The sequence below is a fragment of the Adiantum capillus-veneris genome, chromosome 18 (assembly GCF_014529385.1).
Source record: "Adiantum capillus-veneris isolate H3 chromosome 18, ASM1452938v2, whole genome shotgun sequence".
Taxonomy (NCBI): Eukaryota; Viridiplantae; Streptophyta; class Polypodiopsida; order Polypodiales; family Pteridaceae; genus Adiantum; species Adiantum capillus-veneris.
The window spans coordinates 154,003,725-154,029,879 of record NC_140948.1 but is presented as its reverse complement, the minus strand read 5'-3'; the positions used below and the strand labels follow the sequence as shown (position 1 = coordinate 154,029,879).

General features: G+C 42.3%; 1 protein-coding gene across 2 annotated transcripts; it reads right to left on the bottom strand.

Annotated features, from left to right (window-relative positions):
* Positions 1-831: 831 nt before the first annotated feature.
* On the bottom strand, positions 832-7,336 carry LOC147436665 (putative aminotransferase TAT2). Of its 2 annotated transcripts, none has more exons than XM_086489491.1 (9): positions 6,992-7,336; positions 3,921-3,971; positions 3,398-3,793; positions 2,397-2,736; positions 2,040-2,258; positions 1,703-1,762; positions 1,450-1,605; positions 1,179-1,272; positions 832-1,075 (listed from the first exon to the last, which is right to left on the bottom strand). In XM_086489491.1, exons 1-9 carry the CDS (start codon positions 7,141-7,143, stop codon positions 957-959), a joined length of 1,587 nt encoding a protein of 528 aa, XP_086345617.1. In that variant the 5' UTR covers positions 7,144-7,336; the 3' UTR covers positions 832-956. The 2 variants fall into 2 exon arrangements, with proteins under 2 accessions (XP_086345617.1, XP_086345616.1); XM_086489490.1 differs by having other exon boundaries at positions 3,921-4,025; positions 6,992-7,335.
* Between the last annotated feature and the right edge of the window lie 18,819 nt (positions 7,337-26,155).

Here is a 26,155-nt window from a genome sequence, read left to right as displayed (position 1 = left end):
TAGAAACTACAAAACCAATAGCTTTTTAGTCCAAATGTTCTCAGCAAGCCACAATTTGATACAAAAGACATATTATACCCCCTGTCACCAAGTGAATCTATGTGAATAAATGAAATAGCTACCGTCCCCAAACACTACAATTTTTAGACCTTTTGTTACTTCGACAAAAAAGGCTTTTTTCTACCCTCTTTCACACCTTAATACGTAAAAAAGCTGAGGACGTCATAAAGTTTCATACCTTTTTAAGCTGTGCTCTTTTTTATGCCTGCGAAATATTACCGCGTTGAAAAAGCAATGAGAAAACCTTCATTCGCACGTGTGAAAACCTACATTTCTATTGCAGACTGACAAAAGCCATATTCTCGCTCAATTTTTGCACGTGAGAATATGTCTAAAACTTGTAGTGAAAGGGTTGGTCTAGGGGTTGTGTTCAAATCCTCCGTCGGGTCACACTCTAGAGGAACACCATGTGCTCACCTGGTGTTCAGGTTTCTAAGGCTCTTGCCCTTGGACAAGCTGGCTGCTATGAGTTCTCTCCGTCGTTCCCAGCATCGCGTTGCTAGGGCTCTTGCCCTTGGACACTCGAGTGCCTCAGGTGACCCACCCAAGGAGGAGGTTCCCAGCTGACTGCTATGAGTTCTCTCCGTCGTTCCCAACACGTGGTGCATCAATTAGGTGGCCATGGTGATGCCTACGCATGGCTCTAGCCCACAAATGGTTCGCGGCCCTTGCCCGACCATGTAACATGGCTAATATTTGGACGGGATAAATACCTCCCCCTGCGGGCCCTCTGGTGTGTCGAGAAAAAATAAAAATGAAATAGCTACCAGAGGTAGAAAGGCAGAGGGTCTTATTTTTGTTTATCTAAGAAATACAAATGATTGTTACATCTTTCTAGAGTTGGACCTCTTCTGGGTGATATAATGTACATAAGGTAGATTAAGGCAGAAAGGCAATTAGCATTTGGACCTATGCCTATCACAGAAGGCCTCAATTCGATCCCAAGCCTCGTTCAGCAGCGCGGGAGGTGCGGCAAAGATTATTCGCATCCAATTTGGAGTTCCAAAAGCAATGCCTGTGCCACACATTTGACTCATGGGTTGTTCAACATCTTATGTTTGTATCAAAGCAGGAGGATGCCAACTTCACTGGTTAAATGATGATGTATTTGTTATTACCTGGCAGCACAATAACCGATTCTTCTGTTGCAAGAGCAGATGCAAACCCTATGTCGTCGATCAACTCCATGAACATAGACATGTTGATTTTCACCTGATACACGCACATAACATGCACATTTCAGAAAAACCATAGCCCAATGCTCAACTACTCAAGCCATATCTTTGGTCCATCTACATGGTATGGACGAAACACTACGGCACTGCACCGGTCAAAATCTTTAAGGATCAGTGTACACCAATATGTTCAGGCTCTGCCACAAGGCCTTACCATGATAAACATCGATCCTTGTGGTTTGGATGGACATTCCAGTCCAGGAATCTTCTGAATACGCCTACAGCAAAGCTTGGCTGCTTCTTGTAAGAGGACATTTGACCTCTCATAAAATTCATCAGGAGTATTTTGCAAAATGCTTGGAAGTGCAGCCTGCAGTCGAGAGGAAGCAATGCAATTTTGCATCAGCTTCATGAAAATTTTGATCAATAGGCAAAGCCATGGTGGACTTCAATGGAGGAGGATTCACCTGAACCATTGTTGAAGTGTTCACGGTCAATTGAGCGAGCTTCGTTAATCCTTCCAAAACCTGACATAAAAACAAACACCATATCATGTGACCTATCATTGAAAAGTGCTTCAAAGATGCAATTGATTGAGCTACTAAGCAATTATACTGTTCAAGTTATGCTGATACCAAAGTTTCGACCAAGAGTCCGAGACTTGTGGGACATTCCCCAAACAACATTCACCACCGACAAGGCGTAGCAACTACTATCACTCCAACAAACATGCAAAGATCTTGGCAAGCCATGGGCATGCAATAACAACATTGTGATAATGTGTGCCTAGTCATGGTTACTCACCCTCCCCTTGCGAAGGACACCAAATGGATCAGAAACTAGAATCCATCCGAGCCGCCACCCTGGAACCATCCACCTCTTTGAAAGGCCTCCAGCTGTCAGAATTGGTACATCCACAGTAAGCGAGGCCACCGGACAAAATTTTTGACCTTCAAACACGATATGCCCATAGATTTCATCTGCAATAATGGGCAGTCTTAGTTGTGCTGCTTTTTGAACCACCTATGTCCAAAACATAACAAGGATTGTCAAAACCTGCTGAGCTATAAAGCAAAATTTTCTCTCAAAAATACAATGACATACATGCATGTACTGTTTTGTTTTCCACTTCTATGCAAGCATATGCACGTCGAGACAGACCTTTGACAAGTGCTCAAGGTTGTACACCGCTCCGCAAGGATTGCTTGGGTTGCAGATGATCATGGCAACTGTGTTTCTATCAGTCAGCATATCAAGCATACCCAAATCTATCTCCCAGTTATGCTCCGGAAGCAGATCGTAATATCGGACTTTCACTCCCATATATGAGCAAAAAGTCTCATACAGAGGAAATCCTGGTCTTGGCAGCAATATATTTGAGCCCGGGGTTGCCAAAGCTGCGATGCAGAACTCAATTGCCTGGGTACAGCCTACGGTAATGAAGACATCATCTACAGTAAGATCGCTTGCCAAACCTTTGGAATAGTATTCTGCAACCGCTCTGAAAGAAGCAAAACACATGGTTTCAATCATTGTTCTTGGAAGTCACAGATGCATGCTTCGATTCCAGGCATAGTTTGAAAATATTCCTATGAGGATCCACTGCCATCTAAAGCTTTTGACATTGCGTATTCGAGTTTTGCATCTGAGACACCCTTTGAATCAAAAAATTGCACATGCTACATCTTCCACACATTTCTTGCAAGCATTGAGCTTATACAGCCCAGGAACAAAGTGCCAAACCGCACTATTGTGACCAAATTCAAGATCATGCATAGTAAATGTGTCATCTGCAAACTTGTTTGCAAGACCAAGTTTTGCAAGTGCAAAGACAAGCAAATGATCCTTTAGACTACCGAAACCACACAAAATTTCAACAAAGGACCCATGGACTACTCGTTACCCATTATATCAAGGCAGAGGGCAGGCGCCGCCCTTAGATACTTAACCCATTGCCATTGACATAGACGACCCATTCATAGAGACATCTCGCGCGACAAGACTTGTATGGAAAGCAATGTGCACAAATTGAGCCCCTAATATCCATTCCCATCTACATCTCATATTTACTCTCTCACATTTTCCTTTATACCAGTAGAGCTCAAAGATGTTGAATCTCCAACATTTAGTTAACAGTTGAAAAGAGTGATCCATTTGAGTACCTGCGGCATTCTTCCGAACCAGCCGAGTGAGCGTAGCCATTGCACTTCTTAGAGCGGATGGCGTCCACAAGGGCCAGCTCTGCACATTCGGGGGGTTTCAAATATTGAAAGACGGAGGGATCGCCTTGGCCCAACGCAATTACAGACTTGCCATTGCTGGCGGTCAGCTCCTGGAGGGGAGGCAGGGCCTCCAACACATCGCGGATGGCATTATGCGTTCGCAGCAGAGAGCTTGGGGCCTCTACTGCATGCCATCCGCGTGGTCTTCTCTGCTGCTTTGCTAGTGCTTGTTGTTGTGGGCATTGCTGCTGCTGCTGCTGCTGCTGCTGGAGCAGCTGCACATACTGCTGGTCCATCATGGTGGGAGTACTGGACAGGGGGGCGTCGCTGGCAACACTGCAGGTTAAGGAGACAGAGTTATGATAATGGATGTGTGTGTGTGTGTGTGTGTGTGTGTGTGTGTGTGTGTGTGTGTGTGTGTGTGTGTGTGTGAGAGAGAGAGAGAGAGAGAGAGAGAGAGTACCTGAGAATGGGATGGCCGCGTCGTAAGTGGAGGGTCGAAGAGGAGGCGCGCCTGCCGAGCAGCAAGAAGCCAAGTTGCAGGTGAGCAGACGAGTGGAAGGTGGAGCTGCCATGCACAACTCTACTTCAAATTCAAGCAGTTGCGTGACACTCTTCTCTCTAAAGTTCGGCGACTCACGATCGTCCAGGTCATGAAGGCGTGGCCGCTCCTCTCTCTCTCTCTCTCTCTCTCTCAGATATCTCCACACACACACACACACAGTGACACACACATTTTTAAAAGACTTCATTTAATCTAAAATTTGGCCTCTTCCAGAATCTAGAGAGGGAAATGAAATAAGGTCAGCGTGGACGAACGGGGGTCAGGTCAGCTCATAAATGAGATCAATGTTGTGTAAGAGCCTTCCTTCCGCTTGTTGGTATGGTACATTGGTAGGTACGTCACCTTCCCAGAATCTCCACTCCATGGACCATCCCAAACGCATGGCCACAAAATTAGAGACACGTATCAAGCAGTGCTCCAAACAAAACTATTTTCTAAAGTCGATGTTTTTTTCCTATTCATGACATTTGCACTTGCCATTCAGGGTCTATATAGTCACACGTCAAAAAACGTATCATGAAAATGTGCCATTTAAAAGCCATCAATTGTTTTGAAATGTCCAGCGTTTAAAAACTTGAGGCCACGTGCTTGACACCTTTGAAATTCACCCTCAGGTTCAATTTTCAGATCACCACTTGTAGAGTACCATTTGCTCCGAGAGTAGTAGAAATTTAGGGTGGGTTCAGACTAGGCGGCGGAAGAAAAATGCAAAGGGACGTTGATCCTTCATGGCGAATTTCATTGGTTGGAGTTGAGGCACTCTTCTGCTGGGCCTCCATTTTTCTTCAGACAGGGTTGAGCCTTAGAGGGTTAAGAGGAACGTGAAAGCCATTTATTATGGCAAGTGGGGAGAAAACAAATCTGTTGTTTAAAAACTAGTCTTTGAATACAACCATTTTTGGGCAATGGTGGTCATGAGTAGCCAAGCCAGAACATGTGACCATTGGTGGCCTAAAATGTGCACACTTGGCCCCTCGTGTGAACAGACCCTACGAGTCCTTTTCTCCATTGAATGTGGTTCACCGTTGCTCGCAAGGCTAGCACTCACTAGCTCCTTCTCCAAGCAATGTTGTTGTGTTTCCCCATAGAATGTTAACCAAGCCTACTTTGATGCTATTTTGGGTCTTATACATAGTTCGGGCGCACTTGCTACTATCAGCCTACCAATGTGGTTCACGGGGCCCTTCACTATATCCCCCCCCCCCTCGGTCCCAAAGGACAAAAAATGAGGAAACTTGCTCTCACGATCACCACCACCCTCTATTTTTGGAGGTGGTGGAGCCATCCCTCATGGCTCTCTGAAGAGCTGAAACAACGGCTAAGATTCAACATGCAAATCGTGTGGGAATTGGCTAGCGGGGACAGGGGTTGTTGCTGGCAGTCTGAACTACGCGAGGGGTTGGTTCCTGCTTCAGCTTTCAAGAAAAACGACAAGACTGTGGTAGTTTCGAGGCTCTTAACTACCACAATTAGATAGGAGGAGAGAGAAGAGCTGGTGACTCATGACCGGGCAAAAAACAGGTGCACTGTTACATGTGACCAAGCTCATTGAGGAGAAAACAATGAGTTTCACAAACTTGTCGATAAGAGCATGGTCACGTGAGGCTCAGCCATCAATAATTGATAATTGAGCGTACTATGCTCTTTTTTAAATTAAAATGCACCTACTGAGTCGTCGATCTAGTCATGTGAAAGTAATTAAGCGTGGCTCGCCGCCACCTGGAGGTTGTGCGCACGACAACAGTCAGTTGCTACCTTGAAAAATCTAGGCGTGCACATTAGCTGATCTGCGATTGGTACACACACACACACACACACACACACAAAGAGAGAGAGAGAGAGAGAGAGAGAGAGAGAGAGAGAGAGAGAATCATTGGAATTGAAGCCTGTGCAAAATTGTAGGGCCGTCAAGAGAGCTACCTTAGGCAAGATAATGTGAGTGTTGCCCTTCTTCGCGTGCACTTCCATAAAGGCTCTCCCAGTTCTTTTTCGTTACTATGCCCATATTGGCATCGTTACAAAAGGGAGTGCTGAGCTGGCATAGAGGAGACGAATAGAGGAGAAAAGTATGAGTTTCACAAACTTTTGCTGATAAGAGCATGGTCACGCGAGGCTCAATTATCAGTAATGGATAATTGACCCTACTATGCTCTTTTTCAAATTAGAACGCACCTACTGAGTCATCAATCTGGTCACGCGCAAATAACTGAGCATAGCTCGCCGCCACTTAGAGGTTGTGCACACGACACCTACCAATTGCTACCTATAAAAATCTATGTGCACGCAGCAGTTGCCTACAGTTGGTGCAAGGGGGGGGGGGGGGGGGGGAGAGAGAGAGAGAGAGAGAGAGAGAGAGAGAGAGAGAGAGAGAGAGAGAGAATCGTTAGAATTGAAGCCTGTGCAAGTTGGAGAACCCTTGAGAGAGCTTCCTTTGGCAAGATGGCGTGAGTGTTGTACTTCTTCATGTGCACTTCCATAAAGCCTCTCCTGGTTCTCTTTTGCAACTATGCCGATATTGACATAGTTACGAAAGGGAGTGCTAGAACGCATCATGCATAGTAAGATCTATATGACCACGAAGGGGGCTCAATTATCCTCCCAAATAAGTGAAAATTGAACCTCGTGTGAACACCACCTAAGAAAAATTTGCAATGTTGAAACGTTTCAACTTTCCATAGTCTTGTAGTAGTAACTCTTTTTTTTGAACTTTCAACAGGCTAGGCTGTATGGAGAGTGTGCCCACCAATCTTAAGATCATTCAAATCAAGGGTATTCTCTTGTACCACGGTTGATGTCAGGCATTGGGGGCGGTCTCGACCATCGGATCACTGTGAACCTAGGGTATACCAGGGAGGACTCACAATCTTGATATCCTTTGCTGTGCAGTGTGCAGTGTAGAGTTCTGTCGTTATACCTGTGTGTGTGTGTGTGTGTGAGAGAGAGAGAGAGAGAGAGCTTTTTAACAGTACCTGATCAACTCACGAGGCAGCAGCTTGTTGGGCTGCGCTGGGCTTCCACGTGAGATGAGAGGCTTACGACGAGAAAATCTTTGGGGCTGCTTACCTTGTGCATCATGAGCTTGTAAAGGGAGCAGCATGAGCTGCTGGCCGAGTGTTTCCATGATTCGATAACCGATGGTCGAAGCTCAAGAAGAAGAAGAAGGGATTGCTAGACGTGGTTCCAACTTCCAAATGACCTCTTCGCAAGTCAGACTCTCTCTGTTGTGCAGGCCGGCTGGCGAGAGGAAGAGAGCTTGTTAAATAAAGGCAAGTGTGGGTGCGTTTGAGCCTTGAGGAGCAAAGCAGCTCGCGAGTCGCAGCCCAGTGGCATCGCGCTCGAGCACGGACTCGACGGAGGTTGGACCCAGCGACATAAATCTTTTTCCAAAAGTTAAGGCTGTACACTCCAGGACTCTAGGAAGGAAAGTAGCAGTCCCCGTTCTTGTTGGCTGGCAACTGATTGTGACTCTCCTCCCAGGACCTAACGCCTCAATATTGGGAATCGGGACTTTGCAGCTTTGCTTCAGAAACTTTGAACCCTCGTCATCAAGAGGGCAGGACACCCAGTCAACTTCATATTTTTACGCTATTTTCTTGCAACGTTTAATTCCTTAACAAAAGACTGTAAATATCACAAGAAGATTTAAAAATTTTCTCATGTAGGAAAACGGAGTCTTTTTCAGTGTTTTTCACACAATGCATAACATTATAAGCTTTTGCTCGAGAGACACCGTATACCTAGGTGGGTACGATTGGGGGTAGGGGACCGCCGGCCTGGTGGGCGGTCCCCTGCTCCCAATCGTACCTACCTAGGTATACGATGCCTCACTCACAGAAGCTCGATGTTGATGTAAGTCACAATGTGGGAATTATTGTGAGAATTGGTCCAAAATTTCTTGTGATATATGGGCCCACAGGGAAGGAAGGGGAGAGGGGGTAATTTGCAAGATCAATCAAAGAATTTAACCACACCATGTGTGGTGGTCACAGTAGCCTAAGTGAAGAGAAAGGTAATTTTTAGGAAAAATTACCAAAATACCCTCTAATTTGTGGAAATTCTCAATATACCCCTCAAATTTCAAAAATTCCCAAAATACCCTTGTATCTATTTTCATTGGATTCTTCAAGATTTTCTAATCTTTATTCTTGTTTGACAATTGAGATCTGTTTTTGAGTGCTTAGCATGTAATTTATCGCCAATTACCTCATAAAAAAGTCGAAGCAATTCATCTTCAAAACCTACATAACCAACTCAAATTTTAGTTTTAGCATCGTGTATGGTAGACAATCACTCTTCTTATGAAAAGCTACAAATTTTTTTGTTTTTGGAGAAATTTACTCTCACAACCAAGGGTATTTTGGAAAATTTGGAAAATTTGAAAGGCATTTTGAGAATTCATGACAAATTATGGGGGTACTGTGGGAATTTTTGAAATTTGAGAGATAGTTTAGGAATTTCCACAAATTAGAGGAGTATTTTGGTAATTTTTCCTAATTTTTATTTGAAACTGCACCTCTGTCCTCACCCCACTTCTTCTGTATACAAATTTATGGATCTTTTTGGGAGTACCTAAAAGTGTATAGCCTAGCAAAATGTGAACTTCTTCTAGTTTTTCCAGCTTCATGTCGTGGACTCTCTTTCCCGTGTAGCACTGTAGCTCTCAACCCAAAGGATGGAAGAACACTAACAAACTATTTTTTTGTTCTTCAACTTTAAGCCTTGTCTTTTCTTTTAATTGTTTATTTATTTTTAACTTACTATTTTTTTGTTCTTCAACTTTAAGCCTTGTCTTTTCTTTTTATTGTTTATTTATTTTTAACTTACTTGTCTTTCCTTCTTTTTTGTTTGAGTGAAAAACTCTACACACACATACATTTACTCCCTCTCAAATTTTTTTAATTGTCAAAACAATTCAACGTGTGGTTGTGTCCACTTTTTAGAGGGAGGGGGTAAATCAAGTACCTTGCTGACTACAACAGATAATGGAGGGTTGCTCTATTACATATGACTTTGCCTTGCATTGGGTACATCAGATGTGACTCATGGTCCCCCCTTGAGGGAGTGAGTACTCACCGCTAAAGAGGGTCAGTACTATGGTACCTCTCACACGGAGGAGGGTAATCGTAAAAGCGATGTTGAATTGATTGATTGGACTTCCCCACTCTCACTCACATGCAGTTTGAACATTGCCTTTGTTTTCTTTTTTTCATAAAGGGCAAGAGAAATATAATAAGAAGAGACAAAATGATACAACCGATACAAAATACAAAGCCCTATGGGCTTGCAGTTGGCTCAAGATTACATTCTGAATTCCTTTGTTTTGCAACTGAACCTCTTTAGCGGTGCATTTAACGAAGGGGGAACGGGGCAACTCTTTCCTCTCCCGTGTGGAGGTACGGAGGTACCCTAGACCTTCATTCACAAGAATCAAAACTTCAAAGAACAAAATTGAAACCAATGTGCTTAGCACATGTCATTGAGTCCGTACAAGAAGCCATGCATCATTGCAACTCGTAATACATGTAACATCGTTGAGTCGATGACCAATTACAATGCATTGCCATACAAACTGCAAAGAGTTGATTTTTTACAAACACCCTGGTGGCTTGCCATTCAAAAGTTCATATTTTACATGTTTTGGGTTAAGGTAGTCCGTTCTTTGTGAAGTTTGTGAAGGCAAGATCACGTTTGTTACACAGAGCTCGAATAAAACCTTTTTTCGAAAACTTGAAAAATCTACATATAAGAGTTTTTAAAGGTAAATAACTCTATTGAAAGGTTTTTATAATAAATTACACTAATTATTTTGTAGGTTTTCTCACCTTCAATGGTCCTTTTGGACGTCTCATTGGCACTTCAAAGTAATGGGAGACTGAACGAAATCATCTTACTTTTGGAAGGGTGGGTCTCTGCTGTATTAGCTACCTCCCAAGGTTCCCTTTGTTTTTTGCCATAGAGCCTAGAGCCCAGGGAGAAATGCGTACAAATTTTTTAATGCCTTGATGTTTTCAACTAATTAGAAATAGAAGAAAGTATGCTACAAATGCCCCTAGGGAAGGATAGGGGCAATCCTCATAAGAAGAATTTCTCTATTAAAAACAAGTGAAAGGGTCACGGTGGTGTTCTAAAAAATTAAGAAAGTGATAAAGTCATTAGGTTGAGTTTAACTGAAAATTTAATCAGTGTTCGGGAAAAGATTGCCTCAGCTTAACCTTAACCCGGTTGAAAATTGAGACTAGCCGGTTGCAAACCATGGTAAAGAGAAGAAAAATGATGAAATATGTAAGAAAGTGGTTCAAAAATCTTGCAAATCTATGTTAGTATTTTCCATTCGTTTCTTTGTGAGGAAGAAATTCGATCGACGATCGCTTAATAAAAGAGACTTTCTCAAATATTGACTAAAATTAATTTATAAAATGCAAGAAAAGTTAAACCATGTGAGGTTGTGAAATGAAATGTGAAATAAAAAAAAGTCATCAATATGTATAATATGTATGTGTGTATGTATATCCTTTGATGTGAAATGAAAGGTAAAATAAAAAGCTTCATTTACTATTTTAAAATTGAAACAACATCTAAAGTAAATCTCAATCATCATCATTGAAAACATTGAAAGTATGTCTAACCTAACTCTCCTCTAAGGCTTCTTTTAAAAATCCAAACAAGGTGAAAGTTCACTATGGCCTTCATAAAGGCTACTGAAAAGAATTTTATAATAACTAGCTTGTGTGACCCCCCCCCTACGGCGGGTCTCGCTCAATCTCACCAATAGTATACAACAATAAGGTTTTCGGTGGTGGCAATGCCTTCGACAGTGCTTAGGCATGTCCTACATAAGGTCTACATTTAGAGAGAGAGAGAGAGAGGGAGAGAGGGAGATCTGCTTGATGCATTCCTATCTTGTCTGTTAAGACGATGCATCCTTTCTTCGTGTCTATGAAAACTTATATTTTATTATATTCTCTCTCTCTCTTTGTCTCTCATCGAACTCAGCTCTAGATAGATAGGAAGACACAAAGAGATGGAGAACTAATGGTTTGGTCTCATGGGTCATTTTGGCCTCTTGAATATGTTAATATATCATTTCATTTCTCTCATGTGGGAATCAACTTCATGCATCCTACTACGTTAAAACACTCTTCTTCTTCCTCCTCTCCTCCCCTCCCCCCCCCCCCCCCCCCCTCTCTCTCTCTCTCTCTCAATTCCAGCTTAGTTCTAGCTAGTAGCACTTCTAGCTTCATTTTATATTTTTTTGGTACCCAAACATGGTATCACATTCACATTAAGAAAAAAGTAGAGTATAGATAGGAAGACACAGAGGGATGAGGAACTAATGGTTTGGTCTCATAGGTCATTCTAGCCTCTTGAATACGTTAACACTAGAATGGTAACATGACACTTTTATGTCCTTGGACAGTATTGTGTCCTGTTAAGTGATCATTTTGCTTGAATTATTTGAAGAGTATGAAAATGAATTTCTAGGTGAAATATATCCACAAAGTTGCTTTATGAGCTTTAAAAAACTTGATATTTTTTATGGAATATCGATCTCACCATTAACCTTACTCTTGCACAACATTTTTGAACCTAAACTGCGTGAAAAAACGGATCCTATTTTTGGCTTTTTTTCAAAGTTTTGCAACTATACCACTCTAAAGTTCATGTTTGTGAGATTTAGATTGCTAGAGGATAAGCCTTCATAGCTCTGAACATCTTCTGATGCTTCTAGAGAAAACTTAGTGCTAAAATTGAAAGTTATGATCAACTTACAAGAATTGCATAATCTTGTTTTTTGGCCAAAATTAGCACTTTTATGATTTTTTTGGTGGCTTTCTTGATATCCAAATGCAATTCTAATTGTGTAAGTGGCATATATAACATAAAGCTAATCGTCCTTGAGTTTTGGGGGCCCTAATACGCTCTATAGCATTGTATATGATGATGGTTGAGTTTTTTTATTGCTGAAGAATATGAGACATTTTAGTGTAGCAAGGATAGCTTTCTCAATATTGTTAGTTTCTTAGGCCGATTGTGTGTATTTTGTAGGTAGTAACCATACCTAGTCATAAACTAGAAATTTGTCTAGATATTGTGTAGTTTCTATGGGATTCTAGAGGTCACAATGATAAGTTTTTGTCATGTTTACTGTATTTAGCACTTCATCATTGTCCCCATTTTCATATACAGAAGGGTATCATAAAATGAAATTAGTCTACGATATGCAACAAATCCATCTCTGTATTAAAAAAAAAGTTTTGCATACACAGTGAAACTGTCCAAATAATATGGATTAGAAAAGAAAGCACATTGTGCATACAACATCAAAGCCCTAAATGCAGATGTGCACCATACACACCATGCCAAAACGAACACTAAATACTTTCCACCGGCACTTGAGAAAAGGAACTCACAAGGAGAAACATGAGGGATAACTTCAGGTGTGTTCCACTTAGCAAGGGATCCATTATTCTTTTGACATGCTCCATGGATCCTTTTGAATCCAAAGGCCCAAAGGGAACTAAGAAAACATGTATATAGTATTTGTATTGAGCGTGACCATAGAAATTTTGATGATAGGTCCGCAGAATGACAAAAATGAAACTTTTTTGTATCTAGTGAGGCAAAAGCAACCATATGTTTTGATCACCAATCCATTGAAGTTAACGGGGCATTTTATCTCATGTCCTACAAAAATCCCACTCTTAATGCCGGTCCATCAACTTTGGAGGCTTGTTGTGACCAAGAGACGAAAAAGTTTACAAGTTTCTCTTTTTTGCCATATGTAGTAGTCCTTGAACTATAAGCTCATGAAAGGATTTTTCAAAATGAGTGGATCTACTATGGTTAAACCCTGAAAGGACATATAATTTTATTTCTCTTATGTGGTAATCGAATTCAAAAAATGAAGCATTAATAGGAGTCTCCCTCCTATGCAGATCTCTCTCTCTCTCTCTCTCTCACACACACACACACACACACACACAAAATTCCAGCTCGATTCTTACTAGTAGCACTTCTAGTCTCTTTTTTTTTTGTACCTAGACATGGTATCAGATTCACTAGTTTGTAATGGTTTGGTCTCATAGGTCATTTTGGCCTCTTGAATACGTTAATATATCATTTCATTTCTCTCTTCTTCTTCTTCTTCTTCTTCTTCTCCTCTAGCTAGAACTAACAAGAGTCTCGCTGCTCGTTGTTCTCTCTGTGAAACCTCTCTCTCTCTCTCTCTCTCTCTCTCTCTCTCCCCATTGTGTGTGTCTCTCCATCTCAATGTTCGGGAAAGGTGCCCTCATCTTAGCCTTGAACCGGTTGAAAAATCAAAACAGCCGGTTGAAACGAGGGAAAGAAGGAATAGTTTGCTTGGAAAATTTAAGAAAACAGAGTAAAATTTCAAAAAATGCCGATTCTTTTGAAACATTGCACGATCATTTCATTGCATGAAGACATTAATATTATCATTTCATTTCTCTCCAATTTGAAGCATTAACGTGAAGACATTAATATATCATTTCATTTCTCTCCAATTCGAAACAGCAGAATCGCTCCCACTCTATCTCGCTTCCCCTCTGTGGTGGCAATACCTCCGGCCTATGCCTAACTGTGTGTGTGTGTGTGTGTGTGTGTGTGTGTGTGTGTGTGTGTGTGTGTGTGTGTGTGTGTGTGTGTGTGTGTGTGTGTGTTCACACTCAGTCCCTCGTCGACAAAAATCTCTCTCTCTCTCTCTCTCTCTCTCTCTCTCTCTCTCTCTCTCTCTCTCTCTCTCTGTGTGTGTGTGTGTGTGTGCGTTCGCACTCAATATCTGGCACAATCACGGGCAAAAAAGTCTCTCTCTTTATCTCCATTTGCATTACTTGATGTTGCAAGGCACATTGACCACGCAGTAACATGAGACGTGCATGTGCAATAACATGAGACGTGCAGCCCCGTGATGGCACACACACACACGTCTGAAGGATTTATAGAAATAATAAAAGTAGAGCTTACATAAGAAGTTACCTGCTTCGTTGGTGCATAGCTGAGGGAGGTCGAACTGCAAAGGTGTCTCTCAACCTATGAGGGCGCACGATCTCCTGCATCATGAGTCTCTCTCTCTCTCTCTCTCTCTCTCTCTCTCTCTCTCTCTCTCTCTCTCTCTCTCTCTCTCTCTCTCTCTCTCTCTCTCAACTACAAAACCATGTTCTTCACTAAAAGAGGAAACCGTACTCACACTTACATGCTTGAGCCTATCCCCTTTTCGACGATACGCACTATCGTAGCCATTCGGCTTAGATCCCATTTCCTTCGATTCAAGACAGAGCGTTGGGGAAATGGAGAAGAGTCAAATTGACTGTGCACATTATGCTCACTGCAAGTTCGAGAGTCTGAGTACCACACACTACTAGAGTGCTCAGCTTTTGGTCACATCCGAACTTGCTTCTCTCACATTTTCAACCATGACTTATACCTACACACTTTCCTCTCCCAGCCACAGTGTGGTCTCTCCATTGCAACTCTTATCACCACAATTTTGGAGCATCGAGAGTCACTCATCAGTCATACACATACTACATCACATGTAGCTTTGGTCCCATAGGTCATATTTGACCTCCGAGGATGATAATAAAATCTCTCTCTCTCTCTCTCTCTCTCTCTCTCTCTCTCTCTCTCTCTCTCTCTGGGCTGAGCCCCTCCGCCGTGCTATGGAGGCTTCAAGAAGCAAATAACTTGCACAAAAACGCTTGCAAGCATTTCTTTCTCTCTCTTTGTAGCAATTGGATGAGCCCCTTTCTCGTGCTCCAGAGCCTTCAAGAAGTGGGCGGCTTTCCATTTAGAAACTCGCACGAAATGACAGACGGCTAGTAATTCGAAGGTCAACATCACTTCAAATTCTCTTTCATTAGGCCAGATAGTAGCCGGATACAGGAGCGATCGCCATCTGGCAAAGAGAGAACCCAAAATCCCTCCTCGCTTTATAATAATATAGATAGGTTGCTTTGTGAGACATTTTAAAACATTTTTTTAAACAACAAAATATTAGATTTTTTTATAATAAATGTATGAATAAATTGTTAAGATTACAATAAGTTTATAAATAATCAAATTAATAAATGAAATAAAATTTTATAAAATTTTTAATCAAAAGATTTTTTATCAATACTTTACATCTTGAGATCAAATCTTATAAATACACTTTTTAATTCAAAAAGGTTAATACAACTCAAGCAAATATCATTCAAAAAACTATCATTTCTTTTCATTGCAAGACGGTTAAGATCTTTTGGGACACTTATCGAGCCACCAAGGCTTTATAAGGCCAATGACAAACTTCTTTTCAACCGTTTAAAGCATCCTTTTTCAATTTGTAAAAGGGTCCCTTCGTTAAAAGACCTTCTGAACTATAAATGGGTCCCCTCATTAAAAAGCCCTCATGACTTTTCTTTTTGCCTAAGAAAGCCATAGAGGAGTGGTGGAGAAATTGTTGAAATCTCTCATCATCAAAAGTTTCACTATGGCATTAAATGTAATATAACTTTTGGTGCATTTTAATCTTTTTATCACTTATATACATATGACATTTTTTTAATTTAAGTGTTTTTAAAAGGTGTCTCTCTCTTGGTGCTAATGTGAGGCATTAAAAATATATAAAGATCTTCTCTCTCTCCCTCTTCCTCCCCCCTCAACAAGAAAAATAGATTCAAGAAAAATAGATTCTTCCTACCTGGTGAAAATAAGGGTAAACTTGAAACTCTTTTGATTTTTAGATCAAAAATTGAAGCTTTTGCCGATAATAACACTAAAACTTGTGTAAATTTTTTGGTTTTCTTAAAGGCAAGCTCAAAATTTAACAAGGATTTTACAATTTTAGCCGATTAAATACATTGGACCCCAGGTTTTTTCTAACACTCTCTCTCTCTCTCTCTCTCTCTCTCTCTCGCGTACACACACACACACACACACACAAAAATTTGTTATAGCTAAAAACATTGTCTCCTTGAGGCCACCGTAAAAACTTTACCTTGTTTATTCTTCATTGTGAGGTTGTCTTTACCTAGACCCTAGTAGACCTTCTAGAGATTTTTAATTATTTTTTGGCTCCTCTTTTTCTTACACAGGATTACAAAAATGATGCTCTAGCTCTCGGTTCTCGATCTTTGCCAAAAAGAAAATATATTCCCAAGAATGCCCTTGGCAAGGTGATTCTGTTGCGCTACCCATGGATGAAAACTGAGCTCGCAGGAGGGAGATCCAAGAATCTCAAGTTAGGCTTTTCTCTTAATGGCCCCTCTACCCTAAGCTATAAATTTTCAACAATTCATTCTCTCCTTGTTCCTCAAAGATTTCAATTTAGCTTGCTTTCCTCCAATGGGTCATTTTCTCCTATAATTCCTTATGGATGCAACCTTGCTACCTCCTCCCCAACCCTACTCTCGAAAGTCGCGATTGGACTCTAAAACACTCGTTTGACAATTGCCCTATCTACCTCTTCCATTAGTTCTCTTGCTTCACTCTCAATGATATCAAACCCATGCTCTTTGTTTTTAAATAGGGCTTTTCAACCTCCCCTTGCAATTAATATCACTGCTATATTTAAACTACTAGTAAAACGGTGCCGCCTTTGGTGGCAGCATGGCCTCTCTTACCCTCAAGTCCCTTGCTCCTCCCAAATTTCATAAAGAAAATCAAGAAAAATATTATCTCTCTGTCTCTCTCTCTCTCTCTCTACTTTTGGTCTCATAGATCATAATGGCCTTTTGGAGGCATGGATATAACATTTTGTTTCATCCCTCTCTCTCTCTCTCTCTCCCCCCCCCCCAATGTGGGACTTTGTCTTTCAATTTTTAGCTTAAGGTACTCTAAGTTCTTTAAGTGTTGAATGCCCTCTCTTTGCATCAGCTGAAAACAACCTAGAGCGTATGCAATTGCATTTGGATGGACACCCTTTCTTCGCATCCACTGAAAAATGCCCAAAGCTCCTTGACCATGCACAAGTTCGACAGCCTCTGTGTGTGTGTGTGTGTGCACATTGTCCGCTCGTCTATGTTGTCGGGGTTCTAGGGAACACCACCGGATCAAACTTCTTGCAACTCGTGGTTGGGAGGCCTGCTTTATATTGAGTAAAGATTTAATAGGGCGGCTCTTATCATGCTTATTAATATTCTAACTAACTGATGTGTTGTAACACCAACCTCCAACACTTGGTGGGAGAGAGGGGGAGAGAGATGTGGTCATTGTAGATTTTTTAAATTGTGTAGCAATAGTGAAGAAAAAGTGCACACTTGTCAATACTCTAAAGTCCCTGCATAAATCCCATGGCCGGAGGCCTACACAATGGAATGCAATGGCATAAGATGGTGAGCAAGTTTCTTTAGTGTATGCCCAATTCTTTTTTTTTAAAAGAGAACTCACAATTGTGAGTAAATATATATTAACAAAACCAAAAATTACACAATCATGCCATGCCCAAATCGGGCCATGACACCCCCAAACTGACCAACCATAGCATCCCATATCCAAATCTCAACCATAACCATCAGATACATTGGCTATCAAGGGAAGCCACCCCACAACATAACATAACAAAGAACTGGCTAAACACGGAGCCACCCTCGAGAGAGAAAGACAAGACTTGAGCGGATGCCAATGGAGTCACACCCACTGCCACCGGGCACGATACCATCCAAACAGGACCAAAACGAACTTGAAAAGCATGCCGCAAGGGCGGGGCCCTAGTCCCCATCATCGGAAGATGACTAACAGGGTGCCACCACATACCCATCCCTGCCAACAGACAGACCATGTTCCTGGAAAGTGCCTTCGCCATAGACCTGAACACCACCACCACAAAGATCATTTGAGCAGACGAGCCAACCAAAACAAGGAGTAACCACAACACCATTCGATCAGTAGCACACCACAGACCCCAGACTAGCTTTGGCCCAAGTAGCACAACACAACGGATAACGATGATGGCAAGGCGGACCAACAACCCTTCTCCATGATCTAGCATTTCGTGCATACTGACCAGCTTGCCCCACAGAGTACGAACGTAGGGTGAAGAGGTGGTAGCCCCCAAACTCAGTAAGCTTTGCCTGCTCCCCACATCCTCCGCCCCCGCTCTCGATGAGCTCCATCCAAAGCTCCAAGACTCCCACCAAGCTAATGAAAGCCAACAGTTCCCTGTGCGAGATAGGAGGCCCCCAAGGCGCCTGAGTGCAAAAAGAAGCGAGGCTCGAGACTTTGATGAAGAAGAAAAGGAGCTGCCCAACCAGGGCTCCCCCTCTCCCGAGAGAACCCCTATAGCGGGGGCCTTTCTCCGCCCCACCCCCATCCTCTGCATTGCGGACCCACAACACTTGCGAAACCCTAACTCAAGTGTATGCCCAATTCTACTTAAAGCCTCAAGTTCATGGTACCGTTCTACTTAATTTCTATTTAGATCTCTCTAAGGTTCATTATCTAATGGTCTCTTCCCTGAGACTTTAAGTCATCATCATTATTTTTCAAGGCTAATGATGATGACTTAAAGTCTCATGGAAGAGAAGATGGGAGTTTGTTCTCCTCCCCTTCCAAAGCCGGATTAGAGTGATTAATGCTTTTATGATCCCGTATATTGCTTTCCTCAGCCCCGTGCTCAAGATGGCTAAATGTAACTTGAAAGAATTCTTAAAACCAGTGAAAAGGTTTCTTTGGAAGAACAACAAGAAAAATTCCCGGCCATGGAAGTGGGCTAGATGGGAGGTAGTTGCTCGCCCGGTAGACCAAGGAGGGCTCGGCATTATTAACTCTGTATCCCATGCTGAGGCCCTTTGTGCCAAATTTATGGTCTCATTGGCTAAACAGGACCAAGCTTGGCCTATCATGACCAAGGAAATGCTTGATGCAAGAAAACTGGGTTTGAAAGGGGGAAGTGGAAGGGGGTTGTGATGCATGACAAACTTCTTGCCCCAAAGTGGTCTTATCTTAGATCTAGTGGACTCTTAGGGGAGCTGATGAGGAAGTGCAAAAGTGCAGCGGTGGTTTTGGAATGGGGGGAAGTAACCAGATACTTTAAGAACTCCATTTTGCACTGGTCCCCTTGGCTCTCTAACATATTGGGACCGCCGCAAAGCCCCTATTGGATAGAAATGGCCAGGAATGTGAATAATAAGGGGCTCGTTCGACTAGAGAAATTCTGGGATGGCAATATGAAGTGCTGGAAAAGCGCTGACTCTATAGCCATCCAATTTCAACTGAATGGCTTTGAGATCTTACTAGTCCACAGGGTGATGAAAGAGCTTGATAAGGTGGTGATGCCAATTTGTGAATCCAACTTTGAATGGGACACTTGGAGATGGCCCGAGAGTAACCTCTTTTGGAAACCACACTCTAAAGGCATTTACCATGCATTAATGCACGAGGCTAATTGGTGTAGCCCCCTCAACAAATTATGGAAGAGGCAATGGACGGAAAAGCGGTGGGAGGAAGTCATGGAGAACATCTAGAAGCCAAGATGGCCTCAGTATATGAAGACATTTTTGTGGAAAGTGATGTAAGGTGCTCTGCCGAACGGGAATAAAGGTACAAGAAAGAGGCATCAGGTCCGATCATTGCTTAGGGTGCAAAATGGCTAGTGAAGGACTAGTCCACCTTTTCATGGGATGCCAGGCAATCAGGGGCATGGCTTGGAAATTATGCAAGTGGATTCAAAGGACATGGAAAATTAAGTTCTTCAAGAATGATCTATTTTTTGGTAGTAATAGGTTGGGAAGTCCTGCTCTTCTGGTCTGCACTCAAATAATCAGGTACTACTTCTTGCACCATATTTGGCAAGCAAGGAACCGCCGCATGTTTGAGGGGGATATGGTTGTGGCAAGCTTTTGTGAAATCATACAAGAGAGCAGAGTGACAATTCACATGATCGGAGGAAAACAAGCTTCAGAGGATTGGTCTAGAACAATACAAACATCTTGTAATAGGGAAAGCCTAGGAGTGGTACTGGTTTTTTTTGCCAAGCAGATAACGTGCAATCCTGGGACCCTTGAGGCTCGATCTGAGCTCGAGATTGTCGTATATTGTTGATGTTCCTCCCCCCCAAAACAACAACTAGCTCCGCTCCCTCGTCGAGATCGACCGACGCTAGCACGCGAGCTGCCCTGACGCTGACTGCCAGAAGAGCGCCAACGTGAATCTGAGACAGAAGGTGGGATAGGTGATGGATAGGTGGACGCCCGTGGCGTCGGACCCTGTGGCGTCGCACCCAACGGCGTCGGAACCTAGGGCGTTGGACCCTGTGAAGGAAAAGTTGAACCTGGAGCTGTAGCTTGAAAACTCTGCAGGTATGGAGTGCCACCAGTCGGAGTAGAGACCTCTGATAATCCAAAAGCTGCTAGCTACGCCGGTGAATAGCGTTGTGTAAGGGTCTGCTGTGAACCTAACCACTCAGCCCGAAGACGCAATGCCCTCTCCACATCTGGATCGGTCATAGGTACGGAAGTGGACCCACGTGGAGCGTCCCGAAACCAGCCGAACCCTGATGATGATTGCTGAGGCGACGGCTGTGAATGATAGGCAGAGAGAGCGTCGGGATATGACATCCCGTCTGCCATGAAATCCTCAATGCTGCGAAAGCGTGGTGTGGAAGAAGAAGACATGGTCTGCATTTATTACGACAAAGATTAAACTAGGGTATAAAATTTGAATATATGATTAAAAATTTACACATTGATTTTTTTCAAACATTGGATTTTTTAACATTGGATTCTCTATAGTATCCAATGTTGAAAGAATCCAATGTGTGTCTACAACCTATAAAAGAGTCTTGCAAAGCCTCAAGTGCTAATAAGATATTAGTGTGTGTATTGACTAATAAGAGATTATTGTGTTTATGATTAGTGTGATCGATTGCGTGATCACTTGGACGGTCATTGGGACCTAATACGTCACCTACGACTTAATCATGGAGGTATGTTTCTGTTTTTGTGTTGATTGTTGTTTAATTTAACATAATTAGTGTGTGTTTTAGTGTTGGCTTGTTTAATTGGCTTGTGCACACACTAATTAGTGTGTGTTAACATACACTAATTAGTGTATGTTAACATACACTAATTAGTGTGTGCATTGGCTTGTGCACACACTAATTAGTGTGTGTTAACACACACTAATTAGTGTGTGCATTGGCTTGTGCACACACTAATTAGTGTGTTTTAACATACACTAATTAGTGTGTGCATTAGATTATGCACACACTAATTAGTGTGTGTTAAAACACACTAATTAGTCATGTGTGCATTAGTTTGTGCACACACTAATTAGTGTATGCATTGGCGTGAATAATTGGCTTGTGCACACACTAATTAGTGTGTGTTAACATACACTAATTAGTGTGTGCATTGGCTTGTGTAATTGGACTAATCACACACTAATTAGTGTGTGCATTGGCCAATTCCATTGGTCAATGCACACACTAATCACACACTAAATAGTGTGTGTATTGACCAATCACATTGGCCAATGCACACACTAATCACATACACTAAATAATGTGTGTATTGACCAATCCAATTGACCAATGCACACACTAATCCAAAACTAATTAATGTGTGCATTGACCAATCACATTGGCCAATGCACACACTAATGGCACACTAATTAGTGTGTACATTGACCAATCACATTGGTCAATGCACACACTAATCACACACAAATTAGTGTGTGCATTGACCAATCACATTGGCCAATGCACACACTAATAACACACTAATTAGTGTGTGCATTGACCAATCACATTGGTCAATGTACACACTAATCACACACTAATTAGTGTGTGTTAACACACTAATTAGTGTGTGCATGGTCAATCCCAAATTTAACATATTAGGTTATGCAAGTAATAAAATCTTACAAGTTTAGATTTTGCAAGTAACTAATAATTAACAAATTTAAGTTTTGGTGTGTCTTTACTTACACTAATTAGTGTGTGTAAAGAACGTACACATGCACTAATTAGTGTTGTGTGTGTATGCATGTGTATGCATGCATGTGTATGAGTGTATGCATGTGTGTATGCGTGTGTGTGTGTATGCATGTGAAAAAATCAAAAAACTTAACAACAAAACTTACATGGAATTGAAGCGCTTGTTGGGAGAGGGTAGGAGAGTGGAAGAGTAGAGATGGTGGAGAGTAGAAGAGTAGAGATGGAGGTAGAGCTCAAGGTTGTGAGGTTCGTGCTCTCGGCTTCTGTGGAGAAGACGATGAAATTCGAATTTTAGGGCTTTGAACTTCGCGGGGCACGCGGGTGTCCCTATTTATAAAAAAATTTGAAAATTGATTTTCCGCTTCTATTACCGCGAGCATTACCGCGTCTGTTACCGCAAACATTACCGCGTATATTACCGCGGTGCAAATTCGGGCCAAATAAACAGATGGCCACGTTCTGACATTATTACCATTGATCCTCAAAATCTATTGGTACTATGTTTTTTATAAAATATATATAAAATGAAAGTATTTCTAGTACTTTGAAATTGACATTTTTACCTAAATGGTTAATTTTTGCTTTTTACTGATATTTTATTAACATTCTTTGGTAATTTGATTTTAATTAGTGTATGTAATTTATTAATGTAGGTTGCTTGGGATGATTTTGGTCCGTCCGCTGAACCGGATAGATCACGGTGGTTGGCCGAGCGATTACCATGCCCATGCGTGCAGTGCAAATGCGCCATTGCTCGACTTCGACGGATATGCTTGAGCCATGTAGAAGATTATGGACTATGGGACGATCCTCGCAAGCGTGCACGGATGGAAACAAACGATCCGCGAATTGTTGCGGCTATTGACGTCACCCCACATTGGCGTGTGGTTGGTGGAGGAGGGGAAAGGAGGGTGGAAGAGCGCATGCGCCAGGAATCCATTAGAGAGGGAGGAAGCACATCAAATCAACCAAGTACTGCTGCTTCCTCTTATCCGAGTGACCACATCCCATCTCCTTACGTGGATGCAGAAGACGACCATTTGCATAGAATTCTTGAGGATCTCTTTGCACGAGAGGAGGAGCATGAACCAGAGTGTGCATGCGAAGAAGCTTCCGAGCGAACGAGGAGTGAGCTACTCGATTCGGCACACACCGCACTATATGATAGATGCTCTTACTCCATTTTAAGGGCTTCTCTCGAAGTCCTTAACCTTCAGGCGATGTTTGGATGGAGCAATGCTAGTGTCGACGCACTTTTGAGGTATGTTTACAGATTGTGAAGGATGCTTGTAGAGTGCATAGATTAGCTTCTAATGTACTTTCTTCTTGTGATAGGTTGCTAGGAAAGATGCTGCCAACTGGCAATCACATGCCAGAGAACAGACGAAAAGCCCGCGAAGTGGTGAATGCATTAGGGATGGATTATGATCCCATTCATGCTTGCGTGAACGATTGTGTGCTCTTTCGTAATGAGCATGCCGATTGTGACACATGTCCATCGTGCGGGGAGCCTAGGTTCAAAGAAGGAATGCAGAGCAACAGAATTCCACGTAAAGTTTTGAGGCATTTTCCACTCATCCCTCGCATCCAACACATGTTTAGATCGAAGGGTACGAGCGAGCTTTTGAGTTGGCATGCAAAAAACCGCTCCACAGATGGTATTATAACAGTGCCAGCTGACTCACCAGCGTGGAAGCACATAGAGGACACATGGCTAGAGTTCAGGGATGAGCCTTGTCACTTGAGGATTGGGTTAGCTAGTGATGGAGTGAATCCATTTGGGCACCGCTCTACTTCATGGAGCACTTGGCTGGTGGTTGTTGTAAACTACAATATTCCACCTTGGGAGGCAACAAAAAAGGGAAAAATTTTACTATCACTTCTCATTCCAGGAAAGCACAAGGTAAAAAACATAGATGTATATCTGCAGCCTCTTATTGATGAGCTTCAAGAACTATGGAGAGGCATAGATGTCATTGACATTTCACGGCCACCACGAGACCGCAATGCCGTCATCAAGTGCATCCTCATGTGGACCATGCATGATTACCCAGGATTTGGAGAGGTATCTGGTAAGTATGCACATGTTAATTGTACTCTTTGCTTTAGGTTTATCGTCTCATGTGTAACGTTTGTTTACCTCTTGGCAGGATTGGCAACATTTGGACATAGTGCGTGTCCCACTTGTGGCCCTTCCCTTGTGACAGAGAGACCTCCTCTTCTTGGGAAGGTGATCTATCCCAACAACCATCGCTTCCTACCTCCTTCACATCGTAGATATGCTCCCCCTATCAATGGAGTGCAGCCGTTCCATTGGAACATGGCTGATTGGGCGAAGCATTGGGAGGAGCATCATGGTACCTCACCGCCTGCCAATGGGTTGCCAAAGGGTATGTCGATGTACTCAATCTTCTTGTCGCTCCCCTATTGGGCTTCGTTGAAAATTCAGCACTTATTGGACCCTATGCATGTATTCAAAAATGTTGGGCAAGCTATATGGGATCACATAATTGGCAAGAAGGATTCATTGGGTGCTAGGGAAGATTTAAGAGCCATTAGACGTCTCCCCCCTTCAGCCACGCCCCGCATGGGGGAGAGGGGAAAGATGATTCTCCCAAAAGCACCGTGGATAATGTCAAAGGCAGACCAAGAGCGGACAAAGCAAGTTATTGCATCCATCAGAACTCCAACGGGATATATGCGGTCACTCAAAGGTGCTTTCACAAAAGCCAAAAAGGGTGGCTCCACTCAATTGTATGGATTGAAATCCCATGATTGGCATAAAATCCTTCAGGTAAGAGTAGAACAATTTGTGGTGTCTATGTGTCTTTATATATAGGTTGACATTCACTAAGATGTTTTATTGCTTGTAGTTTGTACTTCCCATAACTATTAGTGGTTATGGGGACACTAAGGTGAAGGCTTCAATATTCAAAGTGGGTGAGATTGTGAGGTAATGGGTTTTTTTCAAGTACTATATCATGTTGTGCATGCATGAACTTTGGAACTTTTTTTTATCTACTATATAACGTTTGCCCTGTAGATTTGTGAGCTCCAAGGAGATAGAAGTAGAAGCCATACCAGTAGCCCATCAGCTAGCAGTAGAGGCAGTGTGTGCTATTGAGGATGCATTCCCACGTACAATCCTTGTTAGCCAAATACACCTATTGCTTCAACTTGTTGAGGAGATTGCCATTTGTGGGGTGGTTCACTCTAGATGGATGTTCTTCTTGGAGAGATTCTTGAAGACTTTAAAGGATTTTGTTAGATTGAGGTCACAACCGAAGGTATGCAAAATAAATACAATATAGATAGCATTTAAACGCTATGGAGTTACTAATAAAAATATGTGGTTTTAATGTTTTCAGGCGAGCATGACAGAAGGTTGGGTGGTGCAAGAGGCATTTGTGTATGTCTCACAGTATCTCATCACAGTGGATCCATCATTGTCTCGTCTGTGGAGTGAAGAAGAGGATCCTAGGAAGCACTCAACCATTCCCAGTGGAAAAGGCTCACTCTTGGTCATGGATAGAGAGTTTCATGCCATAGTCAACAACTACTCTTTACTCAATGCCATTATCATGACCAAATGGGTCAATATGTTGGAAGCCCGCACAGCTAGAGAAAGGGATAGAGATGCATGGAAGAGGTCCCATGGAGGTAGACATGCACCTCTTTTCCTAAAGAGCTTGCAAAATATCCTGACTTGATTCAAGTAGAGTGGATCCATAATGCCATGACCAATGCCAAAGCACAAGGAGAACAAATAAGCCCTAAAGAATGGGAGTATGCGCGAGGATGCTTGCGCAAGGTGAGTGTGTATATATTATGTATGCATGTATGCAAATCACTTAAGGAAATGCGATGTAACCTCTTATTCATTGTGATTGTAGGGTCTCATTTTCAACTCCATTTGGTCCGAAGGCCGACATTTTCGCACCCGCAAGATAGATGAGCGTCGGACCACTAATGATTGTGGCGTGATAGGAAACTTTGACACAACAACAGATGAGGTTAGGTATTGTGGTACTATAGAGAGAATAATCAAAGTGGATTTCAGATCTTTTCACAAAATCCTCTTTGAGTGTCGATGGTTTGCGGGTGAGGTCAAAAGACATGAAAATGGGCTCATTATGGTGGATTCCACCCAATTCCATCGGGGAAAAACTGACAACTTGGTGTATCCTAGTAGTTACGAGCA